The following is a 19,429-nucleotide window of genomic DNA, read 5'->3' as shown; positions in this document are numbered from 1 at the left end:
CTTCCCCATACTCCAAGAGAGGGGACAGCTGTTTAGCTTGTAGAGTAGACGAGGGCGGATATGGTACTCAAGGTGATAGAGGGGTCAGTGAGAGAGTCTTGATGCTGATAACCCTCCAGCACTCGTTAACAGAGGAGACTCCAGTTCCAAAGAAACTATCATGTCCTTAGGGTACCTAAATTCTTGTGGTACCAATGGTATCAAAGATGGTAGCAAGTGAGAACCTGCGGAGGATGGCTTTGGTCCCCATGCAGTTAGTACCAAGCGCTTGGCATGGAAGCAAGTCGGCTCAGATTTCATCAGTACTGTAGGTCGCTGAGCAGTTTTGGTACTGTTGACCTGCCTGTTACCAGTATCAAGTGTTGTTCTGCAGCAGGCTTAGAACTCTTCTCAACAGCATCTCTGCCATTCTGGGTATGAGTACCCAAACTTGCTACCAAGCCTGTCTTAGACAAACTCCTCTATGCCTTTGTGGTACCAGCATCCCTTAGAGCCCACATGGAACTTCCCTTAGGACCCGAGATCTCTATAGCCTTCTTGTGCATTGGTGTCCGAGATTTGAAGGTGTACTCCTTACCTCCTTCTGCTTAGCAGCAGATGTCAATGAGGACTTTGGTATCATAGATGTACTTGGTGCCGCAGTACCATCTACATCTCTAGTAGTCTCTGGTGACTGAGATCTTGATGTAGACAGGGCACTAGTAGTACTGGGAGGTCTATGTACAGGGGGTATTGAAAGCTGGTCATAATCATTAGGAGTTTAAACTTGATATCCCTATTCCCCCTCCCATCCCCCAAATCTACCCTTGAAGGAAGTGCAGACCTTGCACTTACAGGGGATATGAGTAACACCCAAACAGTGGATGCACTGGGAATGTCTATCACTGATCAGAATAGCCTCATGGTAGGAGAGGCACCTCTTGAATCCCGGGGAGCTTGGCATTCCTAAGTAAAATAATGAAAAAATAATTCCTAAAAGGGGAATCTATGAACTACCTAGAGATATGAATAAAAATCTTTTTATTTTATGTTTTTTTTTAAAGAAAAAAACCCCAAGGGAACAACGGTTTCAACAACAATAAATGCTATAAGGTTACTGAGGGTGGTTCACCCATGCAGCCCCATATAGCCTTGGCATAGGGCATGTGGATGTGCGAGGCACATGCGCAAGCCGAATAGGCACCACTACCAAAAATCTCCGATCAAAGGCACAAACTTACCTCAAGTGCAGCACCCACAGGGACACTACTTGAAGAAGAAAAAAAGTTTCTCATCTGCTCTCATCCTCTAACCCATCCACTTGCCCCAGTAACTCCACCCCATCCCTGCCAGCTTCTACCACACACTTGTTATATTTTCAAACAAGCACCTTTGTGCTTCCTTTCATACTGCACCTCAAGCTGGGGTGGAGCACCTCATCAATATCCACAAAGCTATTTCCCTATTCTCCTTAAAAATTTCCTTTGCCATGATACCCATAAAAAAACCACAGTTGACAACAGTTGGGCTGCTGGTGCACTCATACCATTGCCTATCATACTGACCCATATCATTTCACCGTACTCCCTCATCAGTCTGCATCCATTATCTCATCTGATACTTAGACTGTAAGCTCTTTAGGGAAGGGACCCTCTTTTTTCCCCTCTGTTTGTATAGCACCTAGCAGAATGGGACCCTAGTCCATGAATAGGGCTGCTAGGTGCTATGGGAATACAAAATAAATAAATAAATGAATAAAAAACCCAACAACATACACATGTAGGGAGACTGTCAAAAAAATCAGCAATGCCACTGCGCTGGCAGACCTGGACCTCTCCTCATTCCACAATCCCTTTCCTGCCTTCTCCAGGTCAAGGACCTGCAATAGGTCAAGAACATTCAGACAGTAGTGTGGTAAAAGGCTTTATAGCACTGCTATGACTGCAAATACTATGGGTTCAAAGCTTGCTGGGAGGGGAAGTTTTAAATTTTGCACAAGCCAAAGCACCACGTAAAAATGCAAGGAAAGCAGGGTGGGTATTTCCTCAGTCCTGATATGTGCAGAAGGGGAAAGAGTCTGTACAGAATTAGGGGAAGGAGGCTTGTAGTCTTAGGTACTGGGGACTAGAAGTTCACAAGGCCAGTCCAAAAGCAACAGTACTGCTACTTTCACGGTTAGCTCCCTGCACATGAAGAGACCTGCTGCAACAGAAACAGAGAGTTGCTGCTGTCATGGCTGTTCTTTAAAATACACATTAAAATTAGAATAACCATTTAAACAATTCAAATAAGAAGATAATTTTATAAAAGACCCTCAAGGTGTTTCCCTCACCTCATGGAAGGCAAATGCCTCATCACTACATCCAGTGCCTGGATAGTTTCAAAAGGAACACTTGGCAGCCGACCAGAAAGAGCATCATGTAAAGCCTGCAGACTCACACAGGACATCCATTTTATAGCCACCTTAAATATTCTGTCCTTCCCTTCTCCTGGAAGTGTGACCTCCAACTCCACCTGCAACAATAGGAAAACAAAACAAGATGATTCTTTCCATTTAAAGACACAAAAAGCAGGGGAGATGAAAGGGGCAGATTGCTACACAAAGCAACTCTATAACACTTTGAAGAGAGCACAAAAAGAAAAAGATGTAAGGGGAAGTGTGGAGAAACACTATCTATTAGTTTACATATTCTTACTACAATTATTATTTCCATTAATGTGCTTTCCACCTCCCACCCCTTTAAGGCAATATTACATTTTGGCAGTGCTCTTATATCAAGCGGACAGTCCCGCTGGGAATATGATGGTCTGATTGCAGATATAAAGACACATATTGATGTAATACTTGTAGGAGTCAGATATTGTATAAGCAGAATTGAGCCTGGTCTGTTGTCATCATCTGCTCAGGATTCATAACTCTCCGTTCAAACTTTCCCTTCCAACGTACTGCTTATATTGTTACTGCTAATCCATTTTAAATGATGTGAAAAAGAATTCAGAAACTGTCTTCCAGAACATTATTCTTAATAAGATTTGTAAATTAGCAAAGAATAAAGCCAACTTGAGTGCTAGGACTATGAATATGTATGTAGAAAGAGGGGACAAGGATATTTCTTTCACATATTATGATTAATTTTGGACTTCTTGTTTAGAGACTGCCACACTCAGGTCAAGTTTAAAAAAGGAATGTGAGGATGTTTACACACACACACACACACACACACACACACACACACACACACACACACACACACACACACTTTTTTCCTAACTAAATTTAAGAGTCAGGATTGTTCTTTATTTTTCTACTTTTTATTATACATTGCAAAGACATATCTGATGAGAGAGAGGTTCTTAACCTTTGTAACTACAATTAGGGCTTCTTGAAATTATGCTTTTGTTTCCATTTTAGTAGCTCCCAGAAGTCCCAATCAAGTTCAGAGCTCTCACTGTGCTGGATGCTAAACAAAAAACATTAGAAGATGGTCCCTGCCTTAAGGAGCTTACAATTTCAACGTAAACAAAAGGCATCGAGTGGATTTAACAGGCAACTGGAGGGGTAAGGTTAACAGTAATAGAACCAGACGGTTGCATATATTAGCTGTGACGATTAGCTTGTTTCAGTCAAAAAATTGTAAGTAAAAATAAAGCAGAAATGTCAGTAATTCTTACTGGACAGCGCCCTAGCCATTATCAGTTGGGAATGTATCATAGGCAATTTTAAACTATACTATCTTCTGCCTCTGCACTCCTCCCAGAATAGCATTATACATGAGATAATTTGGCTTGTGGAATGAATTGTATTACTCAGAAGTGGACAATAGGAAATGGAGCCTTTCGTCTCTAGGTCACCAGTTTGAATCAAGCCCAGACTGGTAATTCTCTACTGATAAAATATGCACATAAAGATTTAGGTTTCCAACAGCCATAGGCTGAGAGTTTCTTATGAGGTTTCTCCCCCCTCCCAAAAAAAAAAAAACTTCCATCAAAATGTCTCCTCCTTACATGCAAAGTACAAAGGCTAAAAGATCATATAGGGGAAGAGAGTTAGGGTATGTCTACACTGCAAATTAAACACCTGCAGCTGGCTCACATCAGCTGACTCGGACTCACAGGGCTCAACTACAGGGCTGTTTAATTGCAGTGTATGTGTTTGGACTTGGGCTAGACCCCAGGCTTTTGGAGCCCACAAGTGGTAAGGATCTCAGTACATGGGTTCCAGTCCAAGCCCAAACATTTACACCACACTTAAACAGCCCTGTAGCCTGAGTCCCACAAGCTCAAGTCAGCTGACACTGGGCAGCTATGGGTGTTTAATTTGCAGTGTAGCATACTCCTAGTGTTGACTAGCTGACCCTAACTGTATATTTCCATACTTTTTTCACCCTTTTATTATAACCTTGACTTATTGGATACCAGAAACAATGAAAGTGATAATCATAACTTATCTGACCATGATTATTTTTTATACTATTCTTTCAATAGAAGACTAGTTATGTCCATTTCTTTTTATCAGGTTTCAATTTACAAAGCCCCTCATCTGTGATTGGTTCTTTATCTTTTTACAAACTTGACTACTTGTATTGCAGTAACTTTGCATCCTTGAAGTAAAAAGACACGTGATTCAAGTGTTTGTATTCCAGTAACCACAAAGCCTATTCCGTGATACAGCCTAATTTAGGTAGCTACCTTACAGTCTTTATTTCTTTAGGTCACGTATTTGAGTCACTCTATATATTATTAAAAAACATGAACCCAAAAATCCTAACATGTACAGAAACAGCTATTTTAAAAGACTACTATTAAAGGTAAGCCTTGTAAGAGAGGATGTGATAGATGAATAGAAGCCAAACTCAGACCTGATATAAGTAAGCACAGGTGCAATGAGTTACTGATTTACACCAGATTTGGCTCAAAATTTTTACTACTGAATCCAGACCCATTTGAAAAAGATCCAAGCACACTTGTCCCTAAAATATGTAGGGTTTTAAATCCAGCGTACTCAGGTTATTTTCTTCACAGAGGGTCTTGTCTGAATCAGATGTAACAAAAGGTTGTGGATATAGCCTGTCGAGACCTTTTAGAAAACAACTGACCATAGGGTGGCTAAGACAGATTGTCCCTCTGCACCTGGATGGAAGGCTGAAATGGCGGCCAGGTTAACCCTTATTGATGACCCTTATTGGAGAGCCCCTGCAGTTTGAGATGGAGAAGGTAGTCCAATATAAGTGGTATAGCACTGAGTGTCAGGGATGAATGATGTTGCGCCATCCAGATTGAAAATCTCTTCCATTTGGCAAGGTAGGTAGCCCTGGTGGAGTCCGAAGGCAGAAGCTCAGTGAACTTTTGCATAGCCTCACAGATGTTATAATTGTATCTGCTAACCACCACATGATGGTTAGCAATACAGAGCTGCAACCCCCAAGTTGAGTATATTTTTCTCCCCAAAAAGTCCAATTTCTTGGCCTCATGGTTCTTGGGAGAGAGCCCCTGGAAGCTCTGTCGCTCACTCTGGTTAGCAGCATCAATTACCAGGGAGTCTGGCTGGGGGTGTTCATACAAGTGTTCATACCCACGCGAGGGAACAAAGTACCTCCACTTGTATCTTTTGGCGGTTAGCGGCAGCAAGGACGGGGTTTACCGCCGAGTCTTGGTGGCATCGCTAATCGTTTTGATCTGCAGCAGCACGATATGGGATGGCCCGGGAGGGGAGAGAATATCGACCATTTGGTCGGCTTCCTCCACCACCTCCTCCGTTTTGATATTCAGGTTCTGGGCCACCCGTCTCAGCAGCTGCTGAAGGACTCTACTGTCCTCTAAGGCCGGAGTAGTCGAGGTACCCACCACTGATTCATCTGACGATGAAGAGGATGAGAAGGTGGCCAGTACTGGGGTCTGTTCACTGCTCTCAGCCCCCCAGGGGTCCCGCAGGGCAAGGAGCAACAGTGCCGGGACCGCGACTGGCGATAGGATGGCGGCCGGGAACACTGCCGAGGTCAGCGCCGCAGCCGGCGCTGCTGTCGGTGCACCTGAGACTGAGGCCACTGATGCCGATTTGGAACCCTAGCTTTGATGATAGGCCCAGGGTGTCCAGAAGGGCCACTGAGGAGCCTGCCACTGGCCCTGCCAGGACGCCGGGTAGGGATATTGATCACAGCGGGAGCGGGATCTTCTCCTTCTACTAGAGCACGAGGACTCCACTTCCGACTCCGAGGTTGCTGACTGTGATGACCAGGGAGGAGCGGAGCCTGTTAGTGGCGGGGAATGGTGCCAACTTGGGGACTGGAGCAGCTCTCCTGCAGAGACCCCCGGTGCTGCAGGCCAGTGCAATGGGGATGGCCTCATGGCAGACATCATCGCTGGCTTACCTACAGAATGTACCAGGCTTGGGATCGGTGTGGGTAAGGGTGGCGCCATGAGTACCAACAGGTCCGCTGCCACCTTGAACACCTCCGGTGTTGAGGGGAGCTGTATGTCCTCGCCGCGGCGGCCCGGTGAGCGGCGCGGATCCGGACTTGACTGGACCCCTCCTGGGGCAGGAGTCAACGGGATCCCAGCCAATGGAGTGCCCAATGGGGGCTTGCTGGTTAAATGGTCCTTAGACCTAGCTGGGGAGCACCCTCTGTCCACCTTTTTCTTTTTACGGGGCACCAGAGAGTGAGAGCGATGCCTCACCGATGCCTGCCTGTGGGCTGAGCTGGGGCAGTGCCGAGGGTCTCTGAGTCCTTCCTTGGCTCCGGTTCACATGTCGATGGTGCCAGCGTGCTGTGCACCAAGGATGCGGTGCTTGAGGCCGGGTCCGGCGCGGTGGGCTCCGACTGGGCCCGAAGTGCTGCCTCCATAAGGAAGACTCAGAGGCACTGCTCTCTGTCCTTAAGGGTCCTGGGGCGAAAACCCTTACAGATTTTACAGCAGTCTCTGAGATGCCCCTCTCCAAGACACTTAAGGCACGGCGAAGGCAGGTCACTTCTTGGCATAAACCTGCAACAGTCTGAGCACGGTTTAAAGCCCGGGAACCGAGGCATACCTGGTGCTGAATAAAGATGTCAGGGGTAAAGACCCCTCCAAAGGAAACTTATAAGAAAACTATCTACACTAACTATAAACTACTCTATTGCTAAATCCAACTATGTACACGAAGAGAGATACTGCAAAGCATGCGCTTGTTGAGGCAAGAGCGGTAGGGAGTTCCAGCTAGCCATCACAGGCTGTAAGAAGGAACCGAGGTGGGGTCAGGGCAGGGCCCTGTATTGGGCGCCATGAAGGTGCGACTCCAGGGGGCACCCAGGGCGACCTTACGGATACTGCTAAGGGAAAAATCTTCCGGCTGTTGTGCACACGGTGCACGCATACCTGATTGGAATTGACATAAACAAGCACTCGAAGAAGAACAGAGTAAAGCAGGACACGATTCTGACTCAGGCCACGTGGCTGTAAGAAGGAACTAGAGAGGCGTCGACTCACACTACCTCTTATACTCTTGATCAGGAGCCCAAGGAGAGCTGGTGCGGGCCAACGGACACTTCTTTGAAGAATTTCCTGACTCAGGAGCCTGGTGTGCATGTGTACTGATGTATGGAACACACACACACACACTTTAATTATCCTGAAGCAAACACTTAATATATACACCAACAGGTTTCAACTGAACTTGGATCAATTTAGCTTAATGTGCTAACTTACCTCAAACTAAATCTGTTTAAGCATGATTTAAACTGGCTTATGTTTGTTTATATTAGAGGTTTCTTCCAGAGTAATCAAATCAATATATTTACCCCCGTGCAATTTTTCTATTATAGACAAAGTTTTACATATGATAGGAGAAACATTAAAGAAAAAAGTCCCTAAACTCTGTCTTGGTCCACACCTTGGTCTTTGTTGGGAAGAAGAGGAGAGTTAATTTAAGGTTTTTGTCTAATTGTGAGCCAATTATATACATAAAACAACTTTGCTCAGAACACACACACACACTCTGCATGAGATTAAAACATTCTGCCATTAGCCCTTTGTAAACTATCAGAAAGAATCCCTCGGCAGCTCCACACGAGGGTCTGAAGGCAGAAGCTCAGTGAACTTTTGCATAGACTCACAGGTGTTATAATTGTATCTGCTAATGACTGGGGGGGGGGGGGGGGACTGGGGGGGGCGGGGAAATCCCCCTGCAGCTGCCAGCGGGGGAATCCCCCGGCAGCTCCCCAGCCTCCATGGGGGGATGGAGGGGGGAAGGACAACGACGGGACAACAATCCCCTGGCAGCTCCCCAGCCGCCATGGGCAGTGGGGGATACACGGTAGCTCCCCAGCCGCTGCAGGCGAGGAGGGAATCCTTAATTGCTGCTGTCGTCGAGGGAATCTGCCAGAACTCCCCAGTCCGCAAGTGCTGGGGACCCCCAGATCTCCCCAGTCCCCAGGGGCGGTGGGGGATACCCATAAATTCCCCAGACACCAGGGGCGGGGAAGGGGAAGGGGGGAATTCCCCTGTAGCTCACTAGCTGCTGCAAGCAGCAGAGGAACCCCCACAGCTCCGCTGCCTGGGGGGGAAATCTCCCAGAGCTCCCCAGTCAGCGGGGGATCCCCCGCAGCTCCCCAGCCGCCACAGGCAGGGGTCCCTCCCAGCCACGGGGCAGGAGCCACAGCTCCCAGCCACAGCAGGGCAGGGTGCTCGACTCTCCTCCCTCCCCATTTTGTCATGGACATTTTTAGTAAAAGTCACAGACAGGTCATGGCTTCCGTGAATTTTTGTTAATTGCCAGTGACCTGTCTGTGACTTTTACTAAAAATGTCCATTGTAGCCTTAATTATCAGTTGCTGAGGTTAACTAACTCCAGCTGTTTGATCTACAGCAATAACTCCCTCTATGTTATCTAACAAAACTTTTAAATAAGTTAGCTGTTGGGTAGAACCCTAGTGTAACGGGGGACACTCACCTCTTGTAAGTGCCTCTTAGAGGCTGGGTGTGATACTACAGAACTTTTCCTGCTCCTGGTGCCCCCTGTACGTTGTCAACCTTGTTAGGCAGTTCTTCAGTGTCTCTTCCCTCCAGCCAACTTAGGCTAGGTCTACACTACCCGCCTGAATCGGCGGGTAGAAATCGATCTCTTGGGGATCGACTTATCGCGTCTCGTCAGGACGCGACAATCGATCCCCGAATCGACCTGCTTACTCCACCAGCGGAGGTGGGAGTAAGCGCCGTCGACTGGGAGCCGCGGCAGTCAATTTTGCCGCCGTCCTCACAACAGGGTAAGTCGGATCTGATACGTCGAATTCAGCTACGCTATTCGCGTAGCTGAATTTGCGTATCTTAAATCGACCCCCCCCTGTAGTGTAGATGTAGGCTCACAGTGTCAAAACGGATGAACCCCTTCCGGTGTAGCCAAGAGTTCAATGAACTGTTGGTCCTCACCAGGGTCTTCAGCCCCGTCTCTGGGCTCTTTATATCCCACCCCTCACTTGGGCTTCTAAACAAGCTTTGTACCCTTCTCAGGGCTTAGGTCACTTCCCCAGTGGCTGGTGAGGGAACCCAGGCCCACCCACTATTCCAGTTTTCAACCCAGGGACCCTGTAAACTGCAACCATGTACAGTACTGCTTCTTTTAATCCCATCAATTAGTTGCTGCTGCCTTCCTTGGGCCTCTTCCCATCTAGTCTCTTTAACTCTAAGGTAGTGACTGGAGGTAGAGATTTCAGGTCCTCTCTCTCTCTCCAGAGAAGGCAGCCAGTCAAGCTCCTGTGGCCAGAGCAGCACACCCTTCCTCACCCTTCTGGTCCCAGCCAGGAACTGATCACCTCAGGTCCTGCAGCTCCTTTTATCTCAGCCTACTGGGCTCTGATTTTATGGTTCTTTGCAGCCTTTCTTGGTAGGCCTGGAGGACCCACCTTTGCTGCTCCTTCCTGGGGGGAAGGGGTGGATATAGTAGGATTGCTGGGCCTCCAATAGGGTGCCACAAAGGGCCAGGTACACCCTTCACACCTGGATACTTCTTCCAAATTCTAATTACAGTATTCACTTTGAAGCAAACACTGGAATTAAAGTTCCAAAACTATTTCCGCTATACCCCCCATTTTCATTCTCACAGCTTTTGAGGCATTTTTCATGCTTAGTTTTTAACTAAAACCAAAGTTTTCGAGTGCAGGAATTTGAGGTCAGTTGTTGCAAATGTGTGCTCTGGGGAAAGGTAGAGCAAGAATTCTGAGGATCTGCCAGTTGCGTCTTCCCCTGGCAGCTGCAATTGAGGCTTTCCCCATTTTGAGAGGAATATCATCTCTACCCAGAATGCCAGGTCTGACCTCAACTCCTATACAGTTGAACAGAAGGAAACCCATAGGAATGGCAAGTCTAGATGAAAGATAAATATGTTTCCTGCTGAGAAATTGTTGCCACACTTAATTCCCTCCACATATCATTTAATATAGATGGACTTTTGAATTTAAAGCATCAAGAGTAGGGCTCCCTTTCACAAACATGTATGATGACAGTCCCTGCCCTCAAGAGCTTACTCGAGATATAAAATGTAATTAAGACCATTTAAATGCTATCATTAAGCACAAGCAATTTCTCTAAAAACTAAAAAAAAAAACCTAAAAAAAACCTAAGCTAAATGCAAAATATCTAGGTTAATTCAATACTGAGGTTACAGTAAAACAAAAAGTAAAGAACTCAGAGATTCAACACCAGCATTAGCTTATCCACCAGACATGTGTGTGGTATTTTTTATTTGTTTTTCTGGTTAAATGCATAGTTTAAAATATTTCTATTTGTCATAGAATGGACACTAGAAAATATACAAGTTGGGCAATACTGCTGTTGCAAATTAACTTTTGCAGTATAGGCTTCAATAGGACTTGCCAAACCCATGAAGACAGCTTTAGAAATTAGAACTACATTTGCTGAAAATACTTTAGATTAGAGATTCTTGCTTGAGTTAAATTCTGTAGGAACACAGAAGATATCTTCTAAGAAGTAAACAGATACCAAATTCTTCGCTTACATTTTGTAAGAGAGTCTTTTGGTCTCTGAGAATCTTAAATCCTCAATTCATAGTTTTCTTAGATATTAGTTTATGGTTAAGTAACAACTATTCGATAAGATGGGGCACAATACAATCTTTTCTGTAGCACACCTATTTGATACCATAAAATAGGTATTTGTATAATGGTAATGACTAGAGGTCTGGTTGAGCTAGGTACTGTACAAACACATTGTAAGAGACAGTTAGAGACAGTGTGGTTTGGATATAGAACACTGGACTGGTGCTCAGGAAGCCCCAAGTTCTATTCCTAATTCTGCCACTGATCTGCTGTCGGACCTTGAGCAACTCACTTCATCTCTCCAAACCTCTGTTTCCCTTTTCACCCTTAGTCTATCTTGTCTATTTAAACTGTAAGCAACCTCTTCAGGGTCTCTCACTGAGAATTTGTACAGTGTCTAGCACAGTGAAGCCCTAATATTAGTTGGAGCCTCTGAGCACTACCATAATGCCAGTAATTAATAATAAGATTGTCCCTACCCTGAAGAACTTGCATTCTAAATGAACAAGTATTATAATATGAACTCAGACCACAGACACAGTGTCAGTTATTTTATCTGGAATTTGTGTCAGAATGCCCTAATAAGACTGGTCTTTGTCTAGAGATTTACTCTAAATATAAAATCACTTGGTACCTGAAAGGCTTGAAGTCACAATGCGAGATGCCATTATATTACAACCTCTGGCTAGAAACTTATTTTTAAAACTTACTTTATCCCTCCCAATAGGAAGTGGCATAGCTGTATATAGGTTTTTTCTTCCATCAAATACTGGTTTACGATCCCCAAAGATCTGTGTTTTAAAGTGCTGGACCATATGCTCAACTATTTCTCTGAAAATATAAAGAAAATTAAGTTATCACATAATTTGAACAGAGTACCAAAAGAACTCCAATATGTTTATGTAATCAAGAGGAAACAAAAATACTGGCTATTACATGAAGGGTTATCAACAGCTCAGCATGAAAGATCAGATTCATTTAATCATCTGAGGAGAAAACGGAAGTTGATTTTATGCAAAGAAAATTTCATAGAACAAACTGTTTCCGTTTTTTGGGACTACTAAATTTGATCCTGGTTTCTCATTGGAAAGTTTATAGCCCCAGTGTTTTCCCTACAGTTTATTCTATGCAAATAGAACACGTATGTAATATAAGCTGCTCTTCTCCATGGCTCCCATCTGCAGAACAGGACTGATGGGCTAGGCAGCAGGACAGCACAGGGATAGATGATCCAATGATTTGGGGCTGTGCACAATGCATACAGCAAATTCCTCTGCATCACACTCAAATAACAATCTTGACTCTCACCTCTACTCCTGGGGGAATTCTGCACCACTGTGCATGCGTTGAATTTATGTCCCCCGCAGATTTCTTTGCTTCCCCGCAGAAAAATGATGGGGAAGCAAAGAGAAGTCACAAGAGCGGTCATGCAACCCTCCTAGGCAGTATGTTTTGGGTGCCCAGGGCAGCCGGCAGAGAGGTAAATCACTGTGGGGCAGAGGACAGGACTGGGGAAGACCCAGCTGGTGGCTCCTACCCTGTGCCGGGCTTAGCTGCTAGTCCCGGCTGGGCTGGGGAGGACGGGACTTCGTCTTCCCCTGCATGGCATCTGGGGCTGTATCAGACCCTCCCCCAGCTGTAGGAAGCTCTGCGAACTCTCCCCCACCCCCGCACCGATCGCTCCTCAGCTGCAGGGGGAGGGATCACTGTACAGGGAGCTGCTCTCTCCCATCTGCCCAACCCCCGGGCATCCAGACCCCCTCATACTCAGACCCTCCCGGCCACACTCAGACACCCCCCCCCCCGCTGAGCCCCAACCACCGTCACCTGGACCCCGCTGCAGAGTCCCATTACCACTGCACCCAGAACCCCCCCCCAACAAGCCCCTATGCATCAAGATCCCCCCCCACATCCAGATCCCCCACTGAGCCACGCACCCAGATTGCCCCACACAGAACCTTCTCAATCCACACCTGGATCCCCCCACACTAAGCTCCTCTACATTTGGATCCTGCCTTGCTGAACCTGCCTGCCCACACCTGGTGCACTTAGCACAGAGGGGCATGGCTCTGGGGTGTTTCTGGGGCAAGCTTGGACCTTGCACTGTGTCAGGGTTGGGTGTAGCATCACCGCTTGAGTCTGTGTTCCGGGGGAAGCTGCACAGTGATCTTCCACCTCTGTGCAGTCAGTGGCCTGTGCTCCCCAATACCATGCTGGAGCCTCCACATTTATTTGACAAATAAAATTTGCAGAATTTTAAAATATTGTGCGCAGAATTTTTAATTTTTTGGCACAGAATGCCCTCAGGAGTAGGTGAGTTCGTACTTTTTCCATGTAACAACAGCGTTTACCAGTACATATAACTATTAAGACTACAAATTAAAGTGTGATTGGAATTACAGGTTGTTTATTAGAATATGATGCAGAGGAATTTGGAATGTGTATTGTAGCTGGTTATATGTTAGATATGCAAATGAGTTTGTAGTGGAATTTGTAGTCTATTGGAATTGTTCTATTCTCAGATGCCAAACATCTGGGTTTAAATCTCCTGAAGGACATCACTGCAGCTATAAATGCATTTAATCTGAAATCCATGAGGCACTTCATCTTGAAAAATCTAGTTAACATGGGAGGTACATACTAGAGTGGTATGTGCCAGTACAAAACCCTAAGACAGAAGTCTGAGCGTGTTTAAGTAGTGTGAAGAATGAATATTGCCTTAATTGGTGATTTCCTTGACATTTCATAAATTCAGATTTTTTAAGGCAAGAAGGGACCATTTTTATCATCAAGTCTGACCTCCATAACATAGACAATAAAACCGCACTCAATAATTTCAGCTTCAAGCCTGTAACTTCTAAGTGAGCTATAACATATTGTTTTAGAAAGATAACCACTTTGATTCCTCTCATCTCCTCCATACAGATCCTCTTAGATTTAAATACTTCAATAGAGAATCTACTACATTACTAAATTGTTCTGATGGTTAATAACACTCAATATTACAATTTTATGCCTTATGAATTTCTCCAACTTCATCTTCCAATCATCTTTCGCAATGGTGTTCATGGGATTTGGGATTGAGCAATATTAACTGTAAGCAAATTAAGTTTTCTGTTTGAGTTTGAAGTAAAAAATTCAGACTTCACTAGGTTTGTAAATCAATTTTTCTCTCCCCACACTGCATTGGGAAAACAGATATAGCATGGAATTATGAAAAGCACAAATAGGATCATTTCCAGTAAATGGCGTCTCTTTATCCAGGTTCTTACAATGGCCTTCATCACCATATCATAATGGCTACAGACGAGTTAAGGCCAATCTGGGCAAACAGTTATATGTATTCAACTTTATACTGGTAAGCAACTACCTATTGTGAACATGATTTGTCCTGATCTGCACTGACGTGGTCACCATTACATCAGTTAACAAGACTCATAATTTTTAAACAAACCTCCACTTAGATTTTTTTCAAGTACTCTCTTACACTGATGCAACTCTACTGAAATGAATAGAGTTGCACTGGTGGAAGAAGAGAAATTGGCCCAATGGAATTACTACAGTGATGATCTTAGCCCATTATGTTTGTTTTTAAGTTAAATCCAATTTTTAAAATGTTTTTAAAATATTACATTTAAAAATAACCCAACAGAGCAGGAAGACGAAGTATAGAACAGCTATTTGTGTTCCATGCATGTTAAATACTGTCTAATAAGAGTGCAGTTAGGTTAAAAAAAAAAATTCTACATTTGTAAGTTATACTTTCACAATAAAGAGCCTGCACTACATTACTTGTAATAGGCGAATTGAAAAATACTATTTCTCTTGCTTCCCTGGCCATCAGTAATTTGCAAAATTGATCCATACCTTTTTGGCCTTGCTATCGGTATTCATTTGCATATCTTCCATTAATACAGAAGATGACGAAGGAGGGTAATTTCTTACCTGTTATAATTTAGTTTCTCCAAAGTCCTCTTATACCAGCACAGACAAATGGGTTTACTTCCCCCTGTCAGTAGGTGAAGACAGGAAAACAAGTTGTTGGTAATATCACCTCCCCTTTTAAGGGGCTTGCTAGCTGACTCCACTTAGTTATGAACTAAGCAGTAAACAACAATGGTCAAATTCACAGTTTGTGTAAACTGGCGTAACTCCACTCAAGCTAATGGAGTTGTGCCTGCCTATGCCACCAGTAGTTTTGGATCAAAAGCTGAAAACTTCACTCAAAATAAGCTACAACCACCACAAAAGTCAGGTGGGATTTCTAGGTTGGTATAGGAAGACTTGGAGAAACCAAATTAACAGAAATAATGCTTGCTGATGGATATCACAAAGCAGGACGTATTCAAATGGGAAGATATTAACACATCTGATGAACAACAAGGATATCCATGTCCCCAAGTGCCCTATGTGAAAGCTTGTACAGGACCCTAGCTTCTAAAAGTTCCTCTTTTTTAAAAGTGTAAATGGAGGAAAAACATAAATAAAACTGGGGGAATGCAAAGCATAATGATATTACCGGTTAACTCTTCTAGGGCATTTCTCTGGCTTTATATCCAATTCATAATGGTAGATATCAATTTTAGGAATGTCCATTTCAAAGAAGTTGGCCTGTAGTTTGATTGTTCTTCCAGATGTACCAAAATCTGGTCGAGGAGGAGGTTTAAAGGCATATCCCTGTATTGGTGGTGGCAATGGTGGAGGAGGTGCAAGTACTGAAAGAGAAAAAAAAAAAAAAAAAAAAAAGCACAAAGTAAAATATCATCACAAAAATTATCCACATTAGGTACATGCAGTGAGAAGAGTAACACACGCAAGCTTCTATACCATTTTATAAATGCATTTTTAAACCTAGTCTTCACTCCTTGCTTTTTTAAAAAATATTGATTTAACAGATGAAAACCTATGTCCTGGGCTGGAAGCCAGCAGATCTTGACTCACCTGTTCCCCAACTGATGTTAACTACTCTGTATACTTCACAACCCTTTTTATTGAGCAAGGCCACAGGAAGTAGGTTACCATTCTGTCCTTTTATAAGTGAGTTAATGCAGCACCTGGGAAGCTGAACAACAACTTCTTTAAGAGCTGGAACTAGGACCCAGTTGTCTAATATGGAGGACCTAAAGCTTATTACTTAGCCACAATGCTCCTCACAAAATTAGTATGCTAAGGGCTTGGCTACACTTGCGAGTTACAGCACAATAAAGGAGCCCCAGGCGCACTAGCTCACTACCTGTCCACACTGGCAAGGCACGTAGAGTGCTCTGACTCCATGGCTACAGCGCTGCTGGTACTCCACCTTGGCGAGTGGAATAACATTTGCTGCGCCCCCGCTGGAGCGCCACGGTGCTAGTGTGGACGAGGTGTTGCATTACTGTGCTCTGATCAGTCTCCGGCAACTTCCCATAATCCCCTTAAGTCAAGTGGCCACTCTTCTCATTGTTTTGAACTTGCTATAGGAATGCGGATATGCCGTTTGAAAGCTCCATTTCTGACAGCTGGTTGCTTATCTGCTCAGAGCCAGATAAGTGTGCTCTGAGACAGATTAGTGTGGAATGCTGTGTGTGAGAGAGAGAGGCAGGGGTGGTCTGCTGCTGTCTGAACTTACAAGACAGCATGCTGACATGCTCTCAGCCCCCCAAAAACCCACTCTCTCTCCCCCCCACCTACACACAACACACTCCGTCACACTCCACCCCACCCACCCCCCATTTGAAAAGCACAATGCAGTCATTTGCATGCTGGGATAGCTGCCGTTAATGCACCGTTCTCAATGCCACTGCAAGTGCCACAAATGTGGCCATGCTAGTGCACACGCAGCTGTCAGTGTGGACAGACTGCAGCGCTTTCCCTACTGTGCTCTCCGAAGGCGGGTTTAACTCACAGTGCTCTACATCTGCAAGTGTAGCCATGCCCTAAGTCTTTTGTGCTGGCTTCAGTATTTGCTAAATGGAGCTACTCCCAAATACTGAAGCCAAACACAAAGACCTAGCATTCTAAACTACATTAAAAATAGTAGTTAAGGTTGCAAAGGGGGATAGCTCAGTGGTTTGAGCATTGGCCTGCTAAACCCAGGGTTGGGAGTTCAATCCTTGAGGGGGCCACTTAGGGATCTGGGGAAAAATCAGTACTTGGTCCTGCTAGTGAAGGCAGGGGCTGGACTCGATGACCTTTTGGGGTCCCTTCCAGTTCTAGGAGATAGGTATATCTCCATATATATAAAAATAATTCTGGCATTTCTTGGCTTCTAATGTGACATTGGACAAGTCACTTAAACCTAAACCTTTAAAAGGAGATTTAGGCACCTAAATCAGGCAGAGTGCTGAGCGCAGCAATGCCTAAATACCTTTAAAAATCTGGGCCTTAAAGCAAAATTTTCAGGAGGTAGCCACTGTGTGCTCCTCATTTTCTGGGTGTCAGATTTGAGGCTCAAAAGACCTAATTTTCAGAAGCACAGAACACAACTCCTACTGGAGTTAGTGTAAATTGAGGTTACTCAGCACCTCTGAAAAACAATTAGGCCACAGGTGTCTCCGTCACTGAGGCCCCAACATTAGCAAATTTTGGCCTTAATCGGTCTCTCAGCTCCTCAATTGTAAAAGGGGAATAACAGTACTTTCCTACTTCACAGGAGTGTTATGAAGATTAATTAATTAATGTTTGAGACACCAGATACTACGGTGATGAGCACAATACAAAAGCACAAGAGGATTTTTTTTTTAAATGTATTTAGGTGCAGCTTTTGAGGCCATATATACAGTGATGAGGATAAGAAGAAATGAAGCAGAGGTTCCTGTGAAAAAGATATGTGGTTGTGTAATCAAAGTTTCATAATGAATATATATGAGGGGCATAATTAAGGTTACCCAGGCACAGAGAACAGAATCCGTCACTCTACATTTTTATAAGTTATTGTTTAATGAATTAGAAATAGCTTCCCTTTTTACTGTAGCATAAAAATGAAGACTGAAGAAAAAATAAGAAAGGTCATTGACTGAAGGAGATAAGTAATGTTTATCAAACAGCAGTTTTAGCCTGGGAAGCAGCTAACCTATATTTATTACATGAAAATAGATACAAATGGTTTAGCTTTACCACCAACAGATGGGAATTGACTTTTCTTTTGGGAAAAAAAGATTGAAAACTGTTGATTTAAAGACATTTTTTAGACTACTGCTTTAAATGAAGAATTTAAAACCAAGCCATCCTGTGCAAAATGCACTACAATAATCCAGTCTGGAGTTGACAGGAAACCCAGCCATAAGAGAGCCCTAATTTAAGTACTAAAGTAAGCCAACTTTGATTAATAAGGTGCCAGTATACTGTCCCCAGTAAAAAGAGTTATTTATTATGTTTCTTATGAAAAAACACAGAAAACAAATTTGACCTTTCTACAATAGTTCATCTAGTCTATGGAAACCAAAAGATTCACACCTATCAATGTCAAAATGCTGTAGTTTCTGTGAAAAAGGGAAGTGACAGACACTAGAAAAGTGTTAGCTACATGGCCCATTTAAAACGTCATAGGAAACTTCAAATTACATTATTCCACAAAAACAGCTATGGAAAAATTGAACAGCACACAAATTACAATCAACATTTAGGAATTCTACTCTAACCCAAAAGACAGACTTTATGTAGATCTTTTCCCACCCCAATTAAAATGGAAATCCTGGTGCAACCTTAACTGTGGTGGCAATACCACTCCATCAGAATATTGTTGCGCAACATTAGAGACAGGAGTAGAGTTAGTGGAACACAGTGGACTCATTTGGCCAAGAGGTTCCCAGTATACAGTGCCCCACAACACGAGCTTCTTTTAAATTTTCAAAATGCTCTAAAATCCACATGTATATGGAGATTAATACATCCTGACACAACAGCTTTCAGAGGTGTGAACTCATCCATTCATCTTATTAGGTGTTCTCCTTCTCCCCACTCTGAAGTCTACCTTAGTCCCTGGTGTGGAATACTCATTTTCGAGACAATCTCGTACCTTAAATTTGTGTCTTTAAACCCAGAAAGTACAGAGTTATTGTTACCTTAATTCCTTATTTTCTGATTTCCAGATGTTTAAATACTGGTGCCTTCGACATTCGAGGGACTGCTGGTCAACCATAACACTGCATTAACTGTGGTTTTTGGCAATAAATTACTCCAATTTCTACTTAGACATGACCTTACCTTAGTTCAATTAGAAAGGTTCCAAACTAGTTATGCCTAAGGGTTTGTCTACACAATGAAATTTATCTGAATAGTTATTGTGACAGATATGACAATTTCCTCTAACACCTGGGGCAAATCTTACTGAATTAAGTTAAACAGTATTCAGTTAATTATAAGTGTTTTAGTTCAATATATTAAAAATGTAAATGCTGATGTATTATTGTGGAATCGTATGCAACTTCTTTAAGGGGGAGGCA

At 43.8% G+C, this 19,429-nt stretch overlaps 1 protein-coding gene across 1 annotated transcript in view; it reads right to left on the bottom strand.

Moving 5' to 3' along the window:
- Window positions 1–19,429, bottom strand: part of AGO2 (argonaute RISC catalytic component 2) — a 110,159-nt gene that overhangs the window by 53,768 nt on the left and 36,962 nt on the right. Inside the window, exons 2-4 of the mRNA XM_065397615.1 lie at window positions 15,526–15,721; window positions 11,717–11,837; window positions 2,312–2,493 (exon numbers count right to left, since the gene is read on the bottom strand). Coding sequence (XP_065253687.1) covers window positions 2,312–2,493; window positions 11,717–11,837; window positions 15,526–15,721 — 499 coding nt within the window. The remainder of the gene's footprint in view (window positions 1–2,311; window positions 2,494–11,716; window positions 11,838–15,525; window positions 15,722–19,429) is intronic.

Source organism: Emys orbicularis, chromosome 2 (genome assembly GCF_028017835.1).
Source record: "Emys orbicularis isolate rEmyOrb1 chromosome 2, rEmyOrb1.hap1, whole genome shotgun sequence".
Classification (NCBI taxonomy): domain Eukaryota; kingdom Metazoa; phylum Chordata; order Testudines; family Emydidae; genus Emys; species Emys orbicularis.
Note: the sequence above shows the minus strand (reverse complement) of the source record. Positions and strands in the feature narration are given on the sequence as shown.